This window comes from Sarcophilus harrisii, chromosome 3, assembly GCF_902635505.1.
Source record: "Sarcophilus harrisii chromosome 3, mSarHar1.11, whole genome shotgun sequence".
In the NCBI taxonomy this organism is placed as follows: Eukaryota; Metazoa; Chordata; class Mammalia; order Dasyuromorphia; family Dasyuridae; genus Sarcophilus; species Sarcophilus harrisii.
The window spans coordinates 214,895,117-214,917,211 of record NC_045428.1 but is presented as its reverse complement, the minus strand read 5'-3'; the positions used below and the strand labels follow the sequence as shown (position 1 = coordinate 214,917,211).

The 22,095-nt window shown below is 34.5% G+C and overlaps 1 protein-coding gene across 6 annotated transcripts in view; it reads left to right on the top strand.

The window, feature by feature from the left end:
• Positions 1 to 22,095, top strand: part of XG (Xg glycoprotein (Xg blood group)) — a 51,698-nt gene that overhangs the window by 3,569 nt on the left and 26,034 nt on the right. For all 6 annotated transcript variants that reach the window (XM_031959046.1, XM_031959048.1, XM_031959047.1 and 3 more), the window contains exons 2-3: positions 10,096 to 10,137; positions 17,125 to 17,172. In XM_031959046.1, coding sequence (XP_031814906.1) covers positions 10,096 to 10,137; positions 17,125 to 17,172 — 90 coding nt within the window. The remainder of the gene's footprint in view (positions 1 to 10,095; positions 10,138 to 17,124; positions 17,173 to 22,095) is intronic.

Genomic DNA, 22,095 nt, shown 5'->3' with positions numbered 1-22,095 from the left:
GCAATGTCAGAGGGAAGAAACTGAGATGGGTGGATGAGAAAGGTCTCTTATTAGAGGATTTTATTGAAGTCTTGAATGAGACCAGGGAATCCAGGGAATGGAGAAAGAATTCTAAACCAACCAAAGAGAAGAGGTACTGAGTCTAAAAATAGATCTTCATGTTTGAAAAAGAGTAAATAAATAGGTCAATGTTGCTGGATTACAGAATATCTGGAAAAGATTTAGAGAGCCAAGAAATTTAAATAGTATTCTTAATGAAGTAATTGTTTTACACCTAATCCAATTGAAATTACAGCTACAGATGTGTAAAATTTTGAAATTTTTTTTATATAACCCTTAAAATTTATTGCCAATATAAGTGTAAGATGAGCAAAATAACTTTATTATAGCCATGTGCCATACAGACAACCATAATGGAAATGATCTAAATTGATGAATTATTTTAATACTGAAGTAATTCAAATCCCAAGAGTAAACATGACAATTGTTGAAAATGTAAATACTTACTAAGAAGATATTTTGGACATGGAAGAAAAAGATAATTTTTATATTTGTCCTCAAATTTCAATTGCCATTGGATAAATCAGATGTAAATTAACATTAGGACAACTAGGTGGCTTAGTGGATAGAGGGCTGGGCCTAGAGTCACAAAGACCTCCATTCAAAACTAGCCTCAAACACTTATTAGCTGTGTGAGCCTGAACAAGTCACTTAAGCATGCTTGCCTCAGTTTCCTCATATGTAAAATCAGCTGAAGGAGAAAATGGCAAGTCATAACTTTTGCCACGAAAACCCCAAATGGAATCATGAAGAGTTGGATAAAACTGAAAAACAAAATTAACATTGGGTTGCTAACAAATTCGGCTGGCAGGGAAAAAAAATTAGTCAGTAGCTATTTTTTTTTACCTCTTTTTTCTTCTTTGAGCTTTAAATGGGCTGCTCTTCCAGTACAAAACTCAATGAAAGTCAATAGTTTAGCTATTCCATGATTTTATTTATTCACTATGTAATCACCAACATATATAGTTATTGTTTTTTATTTGTTAGTGGGAGTTTTTGAGGCTTCATTACTGGACAGCAATTATTCCTTACTTAACTTTGCAAAATTCTTTATGATCTCATTAGATTAATAGGGATGTAAGTATCCATTACAAAAATAAAATATTCTATTGGGAAGACTGACTTTGGAATCTGACTTTTAACATAATTTTATTCAAGGTGTGTATAGCTTGGCCTCCATCCAAAGAAACATCATTGCTAGAGGGTCCAGAAAGACTGGTTTCACGAAAGTAAAATCCAGTTTTAGCAGAACTCAGTTTTATAATCATAGTGAAAAAGCACTACAGTATCAAAAATGATGAATTTTGAGTAAGAGGACGTTTTAAATTTGAGTCTGCCATTTATTGACTGTGGCAAATTAATAAAGTTATTAATTTCACCTTTAACTTCAATGAATTTGGAAAAGGAGAATGTTGAACTTTAATTCATTCAAGAAACATTAACAAAGGATCTATGATAAGGTTGGACTTGATGGCTTCTCAGGTTCCCCTGTGATTTAATACCATCTCAATATCTAAACACAGAAGTTCTGAATTTATGATATAGAGACACTATTCACATTGTTTCCTGGGAGGGTTTCTGAACTCAGGCTTATATCAGTCAATGAAAAATATTTTTATGACACTGTACTAGGTAACTAGCATAATATATGTAAAAACCTTCAATGAAAATTTAAAACTGAGCACAAAAATCAATGGTGTCCTGTCTTTTCTAAAAGTTAAAAAAAAAAAAAAAAAAAAGACTTTTACTCCCTATCTCTCCCAAACTGGAAGTCCAGTGACTAATTGCTCAGAAGTTGGCTCTAATACTGACTTTGTTTCCAGTCTAGGCCAGTTCTTTCCTCCTTGGGAAGCTTGGTGGGTCACCTGCTCTTGGGGCTCATTATATTGGTACCAAATTTTATTAATAAAAGGAGGCTCATTTTGGCCATCTTTCTCTTATATGTACTTTGGCTTATAGGTACTTTGAAAGAGTTCCTGAGGAGTGGCAATCAACTCTGATTGGTTAACAATTAATGATCATGAACATTCTAATGAAGGACCAAACCTATTTAAACCAACTTTGAATATGCCATTTATTTTTGTTCCCCCAACCTTGGATAATCTATTCAACAGGTTTATCTCCACCCAAACCTGACTAGAGCACAATGGCTTTCTCACTTGTGTGGGGTCTGAACAAGATTGTTAAGAAAGTTAATCCAATCTCATTATCAGTAATGTCCTTCAAGAAGTCTTTAGAAAAAGAGGGGAGCTATGGATCTCCCCAAATAATTACTTATTATCAACTATTTCTCTCACTCATAATAAGCTCTAATAAATGTTAATTATTAATTTTTATTACTATTACTAATATGCTTTCTAAGCCTCAGTTTTTTCATCTGTAACATTTAGAGGGTGAAATAAATGATCTCACAGCTTCTATCAATTCTGATATCTTCCAATTCTAAAAATTAATTTTCTGATGAAAGTGAATGTCAAAAATCAATAATGACCACTAATGCAACAACATTGGTTGAAAAGATATTTTTATTTCCCTTAGGAATTGAGGAATTAGAATAATAGAAAAAACTTTATTTCAAAGAATATGAGCCTTTTGTGGGCAGTTACTGTTTCATTTTTGTCTTTTTTTTTTTGCTCTTGTATCTAACCCAGGGCCTTGTACAGTATATTAGATAAATTCTTACTGAATTGAATTGTCTAATTAATCAAAGATCATTAATCTTGTTGATAGAAGACACAAGGACGGGATTTGGTTTCCAGTTGCCTGTCTCTTGAACTGAATGACAACTATGATTCTTAAAATCAAATTATAATGATGGGCACTTATTTCAGTACTTCAGCAGTCTTCCTGCTGTCTGCTTATTGAGTAAGATCAAACTTCTTTGCTTGGTATTTGCTTGGTACTCCACATGTAATTTCTGTACTTGTCTCACAGTATTACTCTTTATACTGTAGAACTATACTCATATGGGCTTACTCTCTAATTTTGCCTCTAAAATAAATAATGCTTTGTGGCATTTTTATGCTTTTGTTTATGCGTCTATTTAGATAATATTCTCTCCCCAACTGTTTTCCTGTTGAATTGCTATTCACTTTTTAAAAAGCAATTAAAATGCAATCTTTCTTGATGATCTTTCTTGATCCTCCTAGACAATAACAGTCTTCTTGGATGTACCTATTTTAGTTAAGTGTTTTTGAGTCATGTGAGGGAAAAAAATAAGCATTTATATAGTATCTATTATTTGCTAGACATTATTAAGTGATTTTCACAAATATCTCATTTGATCCGCATTGAAACATTATCTCATTGAATCCTGGGAGGTAGGTACCATTATTATTCTCATTTTACAGATGAGAAATATGAGGCAAACTGAGATTAAGAATGAGGTTTTGTTACTCTGAAGTTTATTCATTACATTTTGTATTACCATTAATTCATTAATCTGTACCCGGAGTCATGTAGTTAGCAAGTCTTTGAGGCTGAATTTGTATCTGATTTATCATCTGCTGGACTCCAGATTCCTCTGGAAGAGAGTAGAGAAAATTATAAAGTGAGCCCCCTCTTTCCCTACTAGTCAAATAACAAAAGTGGCAACAGAGCTGGAGAATCATAGAAATAGAATTCTACAGGTGGTCTCCTTATTCTTCATCTAATATAACTTTATATTTAAGAAAAAACAATGCCATATCTGCCAGATATCTAGTAGAAAAAAATAGTGGATAAAAGGCTGGTCTTATAATCACTATGACCTGAGTTCACATCACTTCTATTTGTATGACCCTAAATCTCTAAAGGCTTCAGTTTTCTTATCTGAAAAATGGGAATGCTCATAGCTCCTATCCTGCAAAGTTATTGTGAATGTAAAAGTGGGGTGATATTTGTAAAACACTTTGCAAATCTTTATTAAAGCAATATACAAGTGCTAATTATTATTATCATCATCATTATTACTATCCTTGTTAAAAGAACCAGTATGTATCTCATGTAGTTCAAATAATGCATACCATGCTGCATATGTAGCTCCCTATAATAGTAATAGGTAATTACTTTTATTATTTATAGGTATTTATTATTATAGGTAATAGGTGACTATAGGTTGGGATTGCTCATAGAAGCTTCAGGAAAAAAATAGTACTCAAAGTATCTGGGCATCTGAAGACCAGAGGAGGGCAATACAGTTCTTTGTGAGTAGATACTATTTTCTTTTGCTTTTCTGTCTTCAGCATGTAGTACTTCCAACTCCTAATAGGTACTTAATAATGCCCAAGTAGAAGTATGAAAGGGGGAATGCATAATATGGCTATTTGTTTGTGTATAATAATAACAATAACTTAAATGTATTTAGTGCTTTTCTCTCCTATATATACTGTTAAGGGACAGGTCAATTCTCTGAGAGCCTCCACAGCTGTGGATCATAACATCTGAAGGAGTTGCAAGGCAGCCTTTGCTGACAGGTGTTGCAGACTGGGAATGAGATAAACTGGAGGCAGAGGGAAAAGGAGAGAGGTCAGACAATGCAACAGCCTCTCAGTCAGAGAGGTCAGAGAACACCAACTACCTCTCAGTCTCCTTGTTTCATCCTCTCCCAAGAGGAGATTCATTCTGGGTTGGATCTCCAACAGCCACTGTCAGGTGGCTCCTGTGTATTCCAACAGCTCCCCTGCATTACAACAATATGCCATTGTGTGTAATATACATTGCTGATATGCATATATGTACAGTACATATAGTATTGCACATTACAAATATGTCATATATAGTATATATGTATATTAATATACATTAGCTTGCTTTCTGTTCTTTACATAAACCTTTGTAATGGCTGACTGCCCACCCCTACACTTCCCCCCAATAATTGGAATTCCTAGCTTCTCTAAATTTCTTTAGAATAAGAAACCTTTCCTAAACCTCCCTAGTTCTCTAGAAATAACTTCTAGTTACACTCTGAATACCTATATGTACAAAGTTATTTGGATTTTGTTTCTTCTATTGGAACGTGAATCCCTCAAGGAATTTATCCTTTACATTCCTTTGAATTTCCACAACTAAACTCAGTAACTGGCACATAGAAAGTCCTAAATAAATGTTTGTTGATTTTAATATTTTGCAAAGCACTTTAGTCTCCTTTGATCTTTACATTAGCTCCAAGATAATATCCACCTATTGAGTGGCAATTTTTAGATGAGGAGTTTAAGGTTCAGAGAGACTAAGAGATTTGGTCACTCAATTTCTAAGTGTATAGGCAAGGATTCAGTCCAGGTCCTTATGATACCAAATCCAGTGGTGCTATTATACATGACACCTAGTTGTCATATTTCCCAATTAGCCTTTATTTTTTGAGAATGAATTCTGTAGCTTATCTCTAAACTTTGAATCTCCTAAAAAGTCTATGCAACTCACTACTTTGTGTTCTATTGCAGAAAATTATTAAGGTATAGATTTAGGGCTAAAAAGAATATTAGAGGTCCAGAAGTCCATCCCTCACAGATACTCAGTAAATGTTGAATGAATTAAAGAATTAATGAACATTAATGATAAGATGAACAGATATTCTGACTTTCCAAATCCCTTCCTCAGCCATAAGAAAACCTATCCAGACATGTCTGAATATGATAAAATATTTAAAATCTAACATTCAATGTACTAGAAACCTGGGGTTGAATTGTATAGTCCCTCAGAAAGTGTTGCCCCATAATAAATGTATTCCATCCAAAGCAGCTGTCTGTGACTTTGATATTATCTGCTGGCCTGTGCAAAACATACAGAGCCTCAATTCTGATCAGAAAGAATAGTAGTGTTCCTACATATCTTGTATCATGTATGAATAACATAGCCATCTACTCCACCCAAAGTGACTCATAATCACGTTCCAGTTCCTTTGCTTAAAATTCTTCTCATCATTTTCTCCACACCCCATACAAGCATTACTCGTAGCGTATTCTCTCTTGGTTACAACTTTAGTTTCATTATTTAGTTACTGAGGTGGTCCTAAATCATAGCATTATATCCTAGTTTTACCAGCAGAAAAGGACTTTCAAATTATTTTACAGGCTTAGTCAAACAAATAGTAAATCAATCAATCAATACATCAACATTTATTAAATATCTGCTATGTTCTGGGATACAAAAAAAGGCAAAAAACAGTTCTTTGCCCTCAATGAGTTTATAATCTAATGGGATTAAACAAATATGTACAAAGTAAGGCATATTTCAGGGGGGAAAATGATAATTAATAGGGGGAAGATAAGAGGGGTTGAGGAAGGCATCCTGTAAAAGTTGAGATTTTAATTGGGACTTAAAAGAAGGTAGGGAGATCAGTAGCCAGAACAGAGAAAGGAAAAGTGTTCTGGGAATGGGGTATAGCATTAGAAAATGACCAGAACTGAGATGTATGTCTTGTTCATGGAACAGCCAGGAGGACATTGCCCCTTGGTCAAAGAGTACTTGTTGAGAAGTAAGCTATCAGGAGACTTGGTGGGAAGTAAGCTATAAGAACATTGGGTGGAATGGAGGGGTGGGCAGGCAGCCATTACAAAATGGGATGCGTTATGAAGAGCTTTGAATGTCAAACAGAACATTTTGTATTTGTTCTTAGAGAACAATAGGGAAATCACTCGAGTTTACTAACTTGAGGGGAGAGGACTGTCATGTGATCAGACCTATGCTTTGAATGGATTAGAGAAAGATTTGAGACTGGTGGACTAACTAGAAGGCTGTTACAATAACATTTTTGTGATTTACATATTTTTGTTTGGAAGGAGATCATGGATGTAGAATTTATTTTCCAAATAAGAGGAATGAATTTACTTCAAGTTTAATCAGAAGAAAAACAATACTATGAGTAGAATCATTTTTATGTATTCTGCTTCTAATCGTCATTTTTCAAGTAAGTTTTTTGGAATACTATAAGCATAAACAAACTCTTTAAATATTTGTCCTTCTTGAGTTTCTCAATAATTCATTTGTTTGTCATATATTTTAAAAGGCTCTTATGGAAGATTACAAAATTATGAAGAGTGATTGCTATTGCCACTTTAACACACTCAACAGGCAGGAATTGATCAATCAGTGCTATCTAGGCTCATAATTAAGTAGTTATTGATTTTATATGAAGAGATAAAGCATTTTTCTCTGTTGCTTTTAGGATGTATACTTGTTTAAATGAAAGGAGAAAATGATTATTTAAAAATATTCATACTGAGTCAAAGGTTCTGATAAAGGATTCATTTCCAAAATATATAGAGAATTGACTCTAATTTATAAGAAATCAAGCCATTCTCCAATTGATAAATGGTCAAAGGATATGAACAGACAATTCTCAGACGAAGAAATTGAAACTATTTCTAGCCATATGAAAAAATGCTCCAAGTCATTATTAATCAGGGAAATGCAAATCAGACAACTCTAAGATACCACTACACGCCTGCCAGACTGGCTAGAATGGCAGGGAAAGATAATGCAGAATGTTGGAGGGGATGTGGGAAAACAGTGGCACTAATACATTGTTGGTGGAATTGTGAACACATCCAGCCATTCTGGAGAGCAATTTGGAACTACATTCAAAAAGTTATCAAACTGTGTATACCTTTTGATCCAGCAGTGTTACTACTGGGCTTATATCCCAAAGAGATCATAAAGAAGGGAAAGGGACCTGTATGTGCACGAATGTTTGTGGCAGCCCTGTTTGTAGTGGCCAGAAACTGGAAACTGAGTGGATGCCCATCAATTGGAGAATGGCTGAATAAATTGTGGTATATGAATATTATGGAATATTATTGTTTGGTAAGAAATGACCAACAGGATGATTTCAGAAAGGCCTGGAGAGACTTACACGAACTGATGCTGAGTGAAATGAGCAAGGCCAGGAGATCATCATATACTTCAACAACAATACTATATGATGATCAATTCTGATGGACCTGGCCATCTTCAGCAATGGAGTTCCAATGCAGCAAGAATGAACTGAACCAGCTATGTCCAGCGAAAGAACTCTGAGAGATGACTAAGAAACATTACATTGAATTCCCAATCCCTATATTTTTGCCTGCCTGCAGTTTGGATTTCCTTCACAAGCTAATTGTACAATATTTCAGAGTCCGATTCTTTTTGTACAGCAAAATAACGGTTTGGTCATGTATACTTATTGTGCATCTAATTTATACTTTAATATATTTAATATCTACTGGTCATCCTGCCATCTAAGGGAGGGGGTGGAAGGAAGGAGGGGAAAAATTGGAACAAAAGATTTGGCAATTGTCAATGCTGTAAAATTATCCATACCTATAACTGGTGAATAAAAAGCTATTTAAAAATATTCATACTGGGCTTCTGTCCCTAGAGCCAAAATAACTATATCTAAAATTTTCACTTTACTGCTTAAATTTTCATTTCTCAGGAGTCAGTTTCCCTTAATTCCTTCCTTCCTATTTTTTTTTTTTTGGATGCTATATGTCAATTTGATAACCTAATGAGTTAGGTAAAGTTGGAAATAATAATGGCACGTATCTGCCAGCATTATTGTGAAGAACAAATGAAACAGTATTTATGAAAGTGCTTAGTCTAATGACCAACATATTGTAGATACTCTGTAAATATTGATGTAGCTCTCCTCCCCAGTAAATGAAAATATTTTCTAAGATATTAGTTCTTAACCTTTGTGTATATGTGTGACCTCTTTTTGGCAATCTAGTAAAATAATCTATTTAATTACAAAGGAAACCAAATATATTGAAATACAACTATTGAATTTTTTTTAAACCTTATAAACCCCAGGTTAAAAACTACTGTTCCAAGATTAAGCATACTTTCCCCAAATGCCTAACCTATCACTTAGACAATGGAGAAACACTGGTTTCTCATTTACAGGGAATACTTAAAAGATTTCTTTTCTCTTCTTAGTGACTTAACACACACAGCATATAAAATGTCCAAAGTCAACATCTTATCACATAGGAAGAGGGTAGGACAAATGCACAGGGTACCTTTGTTCATTAAAAAATAACAAGAACCACTTATTAAGCAGTGCATTTTAATTCAAGCTTTGATAAAACTGTCTCTGTCTTTAGAGCTTATAGTCTAGTCAGACTCTGATGCACTGCAGTGAGTCTGTGCATAATTCTTTTATAATTCCCTATCCAAACTGTAAAACAGAAATAATATTTTCCACTTGCTTTATACTTGTTAGAAATGAGGAAATCCATTTAATTGAAATGCTTAATATTCTTAATATTCTATAAATACAGTTATAGTTTGATTGAATGTGGAAGGGAGGTATTATTAAAGACTTTGGATTCCTGTGTGGAATGCTAAAAGGAAAGAGATATTAAAGGAAAAAAATATTGTTATGAATAGCAGAAGACCAATGAATGTATGCTTCTTGAAGACAGTAACTTTTCTATTTTTGTCATTGAATACCCAACATCTAATATTGCCTTATTCATATTAATTGAACTGAATTGAATATTGGTCTGCACATTATAACAAAGTGACATGCAATAGGATCAAAATGAAACTACTGAAATCATAGATTTAGATCTAAAAGATACCTTAGAGGCCATCTTATTTTGCAGATGGGGACAGAGTCATACAGAAAGGAAATTATTTTCTTGAGGCCATATGGATGGACCAGAATTTGAATCTACCTCCTCCAACACTATTTCCACTCTAGGAAAAAAAACAAAAAACAAATAACTAATTTCCTGGGAAGGAAGCATAGTTTTCTTATTCATAGTATCATTTTTACTGATGGAATATCAAAAGCTTTAACTATAGATACTCCCATAGCTCCTTTTGTAGTGCTTCATAAGTGTTAAGTACTAAAGAAATGGTAAATAAATAAATCAATGAAACATTGATTAATGTACTTCCTAGCTGTGTGACTCTGGGCAAGTCACTTAACCCCAATTGCCTCAGGAAAAAACAAAAGCAAAAACAAAATATTGATTAATGAATATAATATAGGAACAGCAGAATTTTTTTTAAAGTTTAGTTTTTTTCCATCAAGAAGTGACTTAACTATGCTAATTTTTCCAATAGGTCAAGATGATTTCGATTTAGCAGATGCACTTGATGATACTGGTAAGTAACTGTCTTAAACTAAAGAATATAGAATTTAGGAATCCTAGGTTAAAAGTATGAAGGTACTTCATGGGTCATTAAATACATCATCCACAGATCACATTTCTCATCAGTTTGTCAAAAGTCAGTTGTTTTTTCCACTCTTATTGTGATTATCTAATGGACAGGCTCATCAGTGTTTGGGTTTGACTTTTAGGGTGTAGACATGAAAGCCCAAGACTACCTCATTATTATACAGTGAAGCAAGGGTTAATAAATGAATGTCCAGGAATGAGTGGAAATTAGATACCTCTTAGAATGAAGTTGCTGCAAGTTCATTGCAAGCTGCCATAAATTGTACATCTTGGGTATCAGTTCCTCCCAAATGGGGTTTATATCAAAGACCATCTGTCCAAAAATTCAAGGCAGCATTCAGTTGGTTGAGTAAATGGATCCTTTGCTTAAATATCTTAAAGACTATATCTGTTCGTTGTTGTTGTTGTTGTTTTAACCTCTTAGGGGCCAGGTGGAAAAGTACTGACAGCTTTTGCCCCTCTCCACTCCTATTCCCAGAATTCTCAGAAGGTAGATGAATAAAATCAAGTTTTTCATCTTGCTTGAGAATTTTTCATTGCTATAAAGAATAGTTTCTGTCTAACAGCCTAGTTATTGAGTTAGTCTGTTTACCTCCAAATCCATAGGGTCACAGCAGCCTTCTAACTAGCATACAACCACTACTCTTGGGGAGTAGGAATGGGATGGGGAGGAGTCTGGATCCGTGATTTCATTGGTGGGGGGAAATTCTTTGTTCTAATGCAGATAACAGCAATCTTACAACTTGTAGTATTAGAAAATTCCATGATGAAATAGAAAAATTAAATGATTTTTCAGGATCATCTTAGCCAATATATATTAATAATGATGCAAACAGAGAACAGGTTTGGTAGGTAGGAATTACCTAGACACCTGACTGGTTTCACAAAAGAAAAGTCTTTATTGTTGTATAAATTAGGACAGGACCCAAGCAGCATCAGGGAGTTCGTTGGTCTAGGGGGAAACTCCATAATGAGTATTTTATACGAAAAGGTAGAGGTAGCAGGGAAGATGTTTATTCTTTGCTCATTGGTTAGATCTCTCAAGGGACGTTTACTTCTTAACCAATGGCCAAGTTTTGAGAAAAACAAGGAATGGAAACATGTAGCAGGAGCCATACTTCCTGGCATCCTATCTACTAGGACCTAAGCTTTTTGCACCTGGGTGTGTGGTGAATCATATCTTGTTTACTGAAACCCAAACCCTCTGCACCTGTCCTGGTGGAAAATAACAACCTGTTTTTCTTTCCCTTCCCCTAACTACAAACAGAGACCCTTCTGGAACCCATTCCAATGGGAATTGAATTTGGATCTTCCTTACTCTGGGCCTGGTTCTCTAACCATTATGCATTTGTACTTCAATTTCCTAAATTATCACGTTGATTATGACTTTGTCAACCTAGTAAAATCTATGGGCTCCTCTCTTAACAATGGTTTAAATGTTCAAAATCTGTCAATGGCTTTACTAGAAGTCCAAACTTCTTTTCCTTAAATCCTCCATGGTCTTGTCTCAACATATTTTCCCAGAATACCTCTCCCATTTATTAATCATACTCTTTATTTCAATCAATGGACTAGTTATTCTCCAGAGAAGGATGCCAAAGTAGATGAGGGTGTTCTTATTTCTGAGCTTGTTAAAAAAAAAAACCCAAAACTATTTCATAGAAAACACAAGCCTCATACCCCATCTGCACTAGAAGCAGGATGAGCGACCTGAACTGCCTCAATTCTCTAATTTTGTATCATTTCCAGGATATATTTTATATATTGTCACCTCTTCTTTTCCATTGTGTTTTCTTTTTACTTTCTTCCTTCCCATTATGATTATTGGTATCTTTTCTATAAAAGCAAAGTAGATAGATTCTTATTCAGCTTATTCAAGTACTACAGCTTGCTGTTTACTGGGGAAGGTAGAAAAATACCTCTCCTGGAACCAGTTTATAGATTGTATTCTCCCAGACTATGTGTTAGAATTCTTACAAAATGCTAAATCAGTGGAATTGATAGAGACGATGGTTGCTTAGCAGGGTGCTTAACAGTTCTCTAGATGTACTTAGTACTTATTAGATAGAGTTCACACCTTTAAGAGAGCATATATAAACTAGGAGCCTCAACCAGGATGCAGTTCAGGAGATTCACAAGGCAGGATTCAGTCGAGGGCAGAATGAAGGAAGACAGAGAAGTGGTGGCAGGCTGTCCTGTGGAGAACACTGAAGCCAAGATCCAGAAGGCCTCCAGAAAACTAGCCAAGCCCCAAGTGAAGGAGACAAAACTTTGAAAGAGACAATAAAGGATTTGGACCTTTAACTCCTAGCTGCATTTGGGGTGATTACACTGAACTGAAACTAAGGCTGTTCCCAGAAGCCCCTCAAGAAACCTGCTCCCAGAGAACAACACATTTTAGAGAAGAATATCACAATTATGAATTGTAAAATACTGACTAGTCTTGAGTAAATTTGTGGGCCTTCATCTCTTTCAAGGTTTTTTTTTTTCTTTTGGGATTTTGGTAAGGCAATTGGGGTTAAATGTCTTGCCGAGGGTCACACATAAAATATCTGAGACTGAATTTTGAATGAAGGTCCTCTTGCCTTCAAGACCAGTGTTCTGTCTTGTGCTATCTAGCTGCCCCAAGATTGTTTGTTTTTAAATACTTGGCATAATTCTTTCATAGACTGCCAATTCTTAACAAAATAATTTCATGACCACATAGTAGTCTCTTTCATTGTTTTTTTTTTCTCCTTATTAAGAAACTCATCATTGCCGGGATTATGATTAGCTAGGTATGGGCATTGACCTTCTTGGGGAAAAAACCAGTGTTTATTTCTTCTTTACTTTGTTTTTTCATCTTCTCCCAGTTATTCCCCTTGGACCAATCAAATGCTCAGATGAGGTCTCTATGCCTCTCTTCCTGCTCATCTACCACACCTCAATTAAGTCAAAATCTTTATTTTGCCTCTATGCCTCACCTTTAAGGACAGAATAAAATGCTTTTTTCCTAGGGACTTCCTCACAAATCTGTTTTGCCTTTGGTTGCCAGTCTATGTTTATTGTAGTAAATTTAGACTAAGGATGTGAAAAAACAGAACTACAATAATGAACTGTTGTATTAGTTATGTATGTATGTATAGATCTGTATTGTTCATATATATATAGATATACATACACATATGTACACACATGTAGATAGATATATATATATATATGCAAATATGCATGTATAAATTCAGTTATATTTGGTTCACTATTCCAGTTACACTTAGCCTTTCAGGTTCTAGGAGTTTTTTTAAGATTTTGGGGGATGCCTTTTCTTTACTGTTATATGCTTTAACCCCTACCGGCTACATTCTTCCTACTGTTAGATGCCAGTGAGTAACTCCCAGTTCCATTTTACCACCTGACATAATTAATTTGTAAAAAGGGATATTTAATTCAAAGCTATAAGCAGGAAGCAAAATACATTTTCTCCTACTACCTCTGGGAATACTTCTATTCCATAGGTCAATAGAGAGAACAAGATCACTCAGTATTGTTTCTGCATAACAATTGTCCTATCAAGTTCCTATCTAGATGAGACAGAACTACCAAATGAACCCTTCTCAGCAACCATTGGGCTGGGTTCCAAAAAGTCAATTCTTGGTCCTTGGGGCATCCAGGAGGGAGCAGATCTTGATATAGAGATGCTGGGATATCCAAACTCTAGAAATCCTGGACACTCTTAATGTCACAGTACCTCATTTAATATGCTTCACTTAAGCTGAAATAAATACCAAGGCAGAGAAAAAACAAGGTCCATTATCATAGAGCCATGTAACTTCTAAGAGGATAAGATCCAATGCCTCTCTCCTTATGGCACGGTTTTTTTTTTAACCAGACTCTGCCAACTAAGTAGTTAAACTATAAATTTGTAGCCAAATAGAATAAGCCAAAGAGAAAATGTTCAGTGCTCTAGTCATGAGTTCTTTTAGAATGCCTCTGCAGTCGATCAATGTACCTCCTATCCTCTTATTGGAAACATTTCTGGAACAGAATGTTTAGCTCCTAAGTCTCTCCAAGGCAGCTCCATTACACCTAGTGTGACTCTTATAGAAATCAGGCTATCCAGCTCCTCCCATGGTGGGGAGATACTGTCACTGTTCACTGTGCATCTGGCAGTCATATACATAAATGCACACATATATACACACACATACCAATACATATATACTTTCATAATATACCACACACATTTATACACACACACACACATATACACTTATAATACACCACATATACATTTAAAAATATATATATATCCTTCCTACTGTTATATATGTGTGGATGTAGGTATATGTGTGTGTGGTATAAGTATATATATATGTGTACATATGTATACATATGTGTGTGTAGAAATACCCATACATAATACATAGTGTGCATGTATAGATAAATATAAATAGATGTAAATGGATACCAGAGACAATGTTTTTTACTTACCCTGGCATCACCTCCTTACTTACATCCCTGAGAAATTGTCCTATCTTTGTGGTGGACTGAGGGCAAATGGTTATTGACAACCTAGCCTTCCTATCTTGAGGGAAAGAAATGATAGAATAATATAAGTTTATTCATTTTTATACCCAGATAATACACATATGCATATATATAATATACATATATATACATAATACACACACTATATATGTGCGTATATATATGTACATATATATATATACGCACATATATAGTGTGTATATATTTATATCCACATACACATATCTGACTGCTGCCTTACAGAGAATTCTACTACTGGAAGGAACCTTAGTGATCATTTATAATATGAATTATATTAAATTACAGTAATAAGTGGCACCATAGAGCCTGGATTTGGAATCAGGAAGACGAGTTCAAATCCTACCTTAGACATTTACTGGTTATGTAACCTTGAGCAAGTCAGTTAATCTCTCCCAGCTTCAGTTTCCTCATCCTGAAAATGGGGATAATATCACATATAATAGCACCTACCTGACAGAGTTGTTGTGAGGATCACATAAGATAATTTTTAATGTGCTTTATTAATGTTGAAGTATTATAGCTGTTCTGATTAGATATGGAAAGCAAATTGCAGATAATTATAAGTAAATTCTAAAAATCACACACCTAGTTAGAGACAGGAGTCCAGGTCTTTTCACTCCTAGTCCAGTGTCCTTTTTTACTTCACTGTTAATACAATCTCAGAGATTGGCTTTAAGACAGATCAATAGCCCTAACAAAGATAGCAACCTTTATCAAAATCTGAGAATGTATAAAGCCAGTAAAGGGGAGCGGGATGTGAAAATGGACTGATTATACCATAGTAGCATAACTGTATGTGCTTGAAACAGGGAGAGAAAGAGAAACATTGTCTGTTGCAAGTTTGTAGCAACATGAGTTTGTGTCAGATTAATGAAACAGAATGTTCTCTAGAGATTTCCTCTGCATACATGAACAGGGATCATTTCTTCTGTGAATTTGTTTATAGATCTCAGGGGAAGTCTTCAATTAAAATAAAAAAGTTTCTTAAGTAACCTACTATGTTCTACACATTGTGCTAAATTCTGAAAATACAAAAAGAAGCTGAAATTGTTCCTGTTGTAAAAGTATAACGTGCTGTAAAAGTGTTTGTACTGGGAAATGGTTATAATAGGTATATAGATTGGTAAAGTAAACAGAAAATTATGGGGATGGGGGCAGAAGAAAAAGAGACAGAGAGGAAGAGTGGAGTAAAAAGGGAGAAACAGAAAGGGGGAGAGGAAGAGAAACAGAGAAATGGAGACAGAGAGGGAGAGGGAGAGACAAAGAGACAGAGAGATGAAGGGAGGGTCAGAAAAGAACTCTTGTAGTAGATTCCATCGAACTGTGAAAAAGATCCAAGTGACCTAGAGGAAGAGAAAGAACATTTTGGACATGAAAAGCTGCATAGGCAAAGGCAGTGAGGTGAGAAATAAAATGATGTGTTTGGAGAACTGTAAAGTATCGGAAATCTTAGGTACAGAGTCTTGGGGTCATAGAGCTAGAGAAAGAACCTTAGAAGCTATCTAGTTCTATTTCTTCCCTCATTTTACAGCTTATGAAACTGAGGTCCAGGAAGTATAAGTGACTTTCTTAACAAGGTCCCATGAGTAGCGTATATCTAAAGCTAGATTTGAACCCAAGTTCCTAACCCCAGAACAAGTGATTATTCAACTATGCAATGCAGAAAATTTGAAAAGATTGGTGGCATTTCCCCATAAAAAAAAATTGACTGATAATCATTCTGCATCAAAAAGTCGACAATAGCTTCCTTCTTGAGAGCACATCTTGAGTTCTTTCTTATCCCTTTCCTTTCCCTCAAGATAGGAAGGCTAGACTGTCTACAACCACACCACAGGGCTAGGACTATTTCTCAGACATAAGTAAGGAGGTGATGCCAGAGCAAGTTAACAACATTGCCTCCAATATTCTGTTATATCTATTTAGATATGTCTATACATGTACATTATGCATTATATATGGTATCACTACACACACACACACACACATACACATATATATATACACAAACATACATAAGTGTATATATGTATATGTATGGGATAGCAAAATTCTAATACCCCCATGCAGCCTATAATATGAGGGAGAAACATTAGAATATGACCTCCTTTTGACAAAGGTTTGGCAAACTTCTCTAACTTAATTCTCTGCTGCAACTTAACTGCACTAATATACAAAACCATAAACTGAGATTTAGAAAGAATCTTTGAAGTCATTGGTTTCAACTCTGTCCTGTTCAAGAATACTCTAAAGTCTAAGTCAACATCAGAAAATGGGACATCTACTTGAAGACTTTTTATTTGAAATACTGTCAAACTCTCAATTTTTAATTATTTTCATCTCTCTCTCTCTCTTTTTTTTATTACAGAGGAAATCACAAGGAAACCTAATCCAATTACTAGAAAACCAGGATCAGGTGGGTAATTGCTTTAGCTGGTTGAAAATATCTTAAATTGTAAAATTAAGCTTTGTGCTAAACAAAGGTACAATCCTTTAGTCACATTTCCAATTAATTTTCAACCAAAATGTAGATTAAAATTAATTTAAGGGATACTAAATACTTAGTAAAGCAGGTAAGTGGTGCAGTGAATTGAATGCTAAGCCTAAATTCAGGAAGACCTGATTTCAAATCTAGCTTTAGAAATTTGCTACGGAAAGTTTTTAACACTGTTTCCCTGTTTTCTCATCTGTAAAATGAGTTAGAAAAGAAAATAGCAAACTGTTCTAGTATCTTTATCTAGAATACTTCAAAAGAGGCCCTAGAAAGTTGGACAAGACTGAAAACAATTAAACAAATGAATTCTTAATAAATAAAAATAGTAAACAGTGCTGATAATGCCTTGTGGTCTAAGAAGTCTATAAACATTTATCAAGGTATTATTATGTGGCAGATATGAAGATAATCAAATACAAGCAAAAAAAAAAAAAAGAGAGAATGCTCTTTCCCTCAAAAAACTTATATTCTAATGGAAAAAACAAAACATAAAAGGAAAATAGTTTTAGGAGAAAAGGTATCAACATGGAGGTGTGGTAGAAAAAGCTATCTAGAGAGCTATAAGCAGAGCTAAGAAAGGAATAAGAAGGGAACCTGGCTGGACTAGGAATTTTCCTTAAAATGAAGGTTCTGACTAATCACAAGAACTGACCAAACACAAGAAGAGGGCATAGGGAGAAAGTAGTCTTCCCGAATGAAAAGATTACCCGGGTCATGGCAGAAAAAGTCAGTCAAGAACAGAGCCCAAAGAAGAATGAAGGATTGAACAATGATGTGGGATCAAATAAGACTTAAAAAGCATATTAGATTAATCAAGAACTCAAAGTTCTGTCCTAGATTCATTCCTACCTCATGAACATCATAGAATCAAACTATAGTTTCTATAGTTGTAAATGAAGATATAAAAATACATGAGGGCAAAAACCCCTTGAATATAGAATATATTGTTTCTCTCGTTTCTTTCTGTGTCTTTGTCTTTCTTTCTCTGTCTCTCTTTGTCTTTTTGTCTCACTGCCTTTATCTCTCTCTGTCTTTCTCCTTGTTCTCCTCTTTTTCTCTCTCTTTCTCTGGGTGTGTATCTCTCTCTTTCTCTTTCTGTCTCTGTCATTCTCTGTGTGTGTGTTTTTCCTTGTCTCTCTGTCTCTGTCTCTCTATCGCTGTCTCTCTCTTATCCATCTTTTCTTTTTTCTCTTTCAAATAAATTTTCAGCATATGCCTTATTTGACCCTTCCTTAAAGAATTCCACTGAAGAGAAACTTAAATCATCTGAATGGATGAATGCAGTCCTGTCTACTTTGGGATAGCACTAATTATTATTGCTAGAATTTATTTGGTACTTTAAGCTTTGCAAAAGCACTTTACAAATTCTATAATACTTTATCCTCATAACAATCCTGGGACAGAGAGCCTATTATTATTCTTATTTTATATATGAGAAAGCTGAAGTAGACTGAAGTTAAGTGGTCACACAGCCAGTAAGTATCTAAGACCATATTTGAACTCACATCATCCTGACTCTAGGTCCAGGGTTCTATCTGCTGTGCCACTAACTAGCTCAAGATAATTAGGTCATCTTTATCACATAAAGCATAAATCACTTTATAATTTTTATCCATTATTCTGTCCTCTGGATTAAATAAAAGTCTAATCCTTTTACTATGTGAAAGTCTATGAAATATTATCTAACTGCTATTAGTTCCTCCTAAGATTTTTCTTCAGGCCAGACATCACCTGTTCCTTTTTTCAAGCTGCATATGACACGATCTTGAGTCTTTATTCTTATTATCCTCCTCTGGACATGTTTCAGTTTTTCAGGATTTTGAATTTGCCTAATATAGTCTAACCAGGAAAAAATGCAATAGAACTGTCACTGTTAATAGCAAGAATCATTCAATTAATTTATATATAAAAATATAGATGCATATATAATATGCACACATATATGTATGCATACATATGTATTATATATATGTATGGGATACTCATATATGCATGCAATATTCATATATGAATAAATATATTAATATTATATATACAATATAATTATATACAAAGATAATTATATATAAACATAAAGGATAATGGAGACTGTTTTTTGCTTCCCTTGACATAATCTCCTCACTTAGATTCTTGAGAAATTATCCTGCCCCCCAGTAGGATAGTTGCATTTGGTCTGAGGCCAAATAGTTATTGATAATCTAGCCAGGATGTGTGATTTTTCAGGAAAGGTCCAAAACAAAATAGATCAGTGAAAAGAATCTACTTTTAGGGGTTAACTTTCAGTTAATTAAGGAATATGACCTTTATCTCTATGTAAGGAATTTTCCTAATAGATGATTCAGAATTTGTGAGTGAATTCATAATATTTTATTGAAAACAGACACTCTAAAACTAAAGAAGAAGAAACCACATGGATATCAGGAACCACCATATCATACTCTAGACTTAAAATGAGCTAATTTTTGTAAGATTGCAATTATTTGTCTGAGACTCACAACAACCTTGTGAGATATTATTATCTCTATTTTATAGATAGGAAAATTGAGACTCAGAGAGATTAATTGTCCATGCTCACAGAGCCAGTAAGTGTCAGAGGTTGAATTCAAATCCATATCTTCCTTCTTCCAAGCCCTATACTCTCTAAAGTTTAGTTTAAAAAAGGACCTGTGTCTGATATCTTATCTGCCAGATGAAATTCAGAATCGTCCTAAGATAATTCAAATGGAAGAGATTCAGTTTCTTGGTATGGCACTGGTATACTGTCCTGGTTTCACAGCATCCAACAGTGAGGTCAGCACAATGACTGTATACCTTCAGTTTGGTAGTCAATCTAATCTAACTCTTGGTAGTCAATCTAACTCTTCCACAGTTTTCAACTCTACTGTAGAGAGCACATCTCTGTTGGGCTGGCCATATTGTTTTAATGCTAAATGTACACTTGCCAAAAAGATTGTTTTGTGGAAAACTAAAACAAGGCAAGCACTCATAAGGTGGTTAGGAAAAGCAATACAAAGGACACTCTCAAGGTCTCTCTTAAGAACTTTAGAATTGATTGCATGACATGAGAGACACTGACACAGAGCTGCCCTAGTGGGTGTGTCCTCATCAGAAAAGGTTCTGTGTTCTATGAGCAAAGCAGAATTGAATTAGCTCAAAAGAAGCATGAGATACACAAAGTTAGAGAGGCCATCCCAAATGTTCATAGGGAGTATTTATATCTTACCTGTGGCAGAGCATTCCAAGCTTGTATTGGACTGGTCAGTCACAGTAGGACACAATAAAACTCAATTCTAACATAGTAATGTCATTTTGGTCCTCTTCAAGAATGAAGGACAACAACCAACCAATTAATTCTCTAAAGATACACAGAAATAAACGTGCTCTCTTCCATATTATAGCTTCAATATAACTATTATGGTCCTGTGTTTTTTTTTTCAAATTAGACACCCCTAGTTCCTTTAATCGTTTTTCATATAAATTTTTTTCTATCCCATTCACTTTCTTGTTTAGTCTCTTTTCAAGTTCTCTAGAATGCAAAGAACTGAGTAAAATGTTTCAGATGTGATTGAACCAGTATAAAGTATAAAGAATTGTCTTATCACTAGTTCTAGATTTAAATGAATGCAATTTAAGATGGAAGCAGTTTTCCAAGCAGATTTTTGCATTACCTTCTTTCATTTTAAATTATTCTTTGGTGAATAGAGATTAAAACGATCCCCTAACAAATTTTCTTTTAACTTGACTTATGAAAATCAGTCAGTAAATAAAATTCATTCATTGCACACCATGTTTAAACAAAATATTTGTTAAACTGGAAATAATCAACACAGAAAAAAACATTAGCGTTAAGGGGAATTGGGAAATGTTTCTGATAGAAGTTAGGATTTTAGTTGAGACTTGAAGGAAGCCCAGGAATCCAAGGGGGTCAGAGATGAGGAAGAAGAACATTTCAGGTATAGAAGTCAGCCACTGAAAATTCCCCAAAGTTGAGAGATATTCTTTTGTGAAGACCAACAAGAAGGATCATAAAATAAGTGAGAGAGGGAGGAGATGTAAGATAGCTTTTTTGGTAATGAAATGGCTAGCTTATTTTATTTTTAGTTCATAAGACTTGAAGAGATTCTCCAAAACAACCTAACTCAGGAAACAATAACCTCCTGTATAAGAAAAGAAATCATCATTTATTATTAATTACAAGCTTATATGAAGAAACTGGCACAGTAGATAGAGCACTGAACTTGGAATCTAGAAGACTCATCTTCATGAATTCAGATCTGGCTTCAGACTCAGGTCCTAATCTATAAAAATGATCTGTAGAAAGAAATGGCAAAATACTCCAGTATCTTTGCCAAGAAAACTTCAAATGAGGGCACAAAGAGTCAGACAAAACTGAGCTGATTCAACAACAATAATATAATACACAAATGGAAAAAGAAATGAAATGGATAGAAGTAATTTCTCACTAGAATAATAGAGTCATCGAATGTCAGCATGAGATAGCATCTCAAAGGTCCTCTAGTCTAATTCATAATTGAACAGGCATCTTCTCTACAACATCCCAGAGAAAAATTCATTTAAGTTTCTGGAAAGATGCTGTCTGATAATGATTTGGTATGTCCTACTGTATTTGGGTAGCTTCTGTATTTGGGTAGCTCTAATTGTTAGGAAGTCTTTCATATTGCTTAAAATTCTGAGTTAATGAATCTCTCTTTAAAATGTAAATTCCATACCAATCTTCCTACCTTTGCAAATTACATAGTCCTCTTAATGTTAGCAAACAGCAGGATTTTTACATACTTTCCCAGTCATTTTTTCATCTGCTCTTATGAGGAATAAGATTTTATC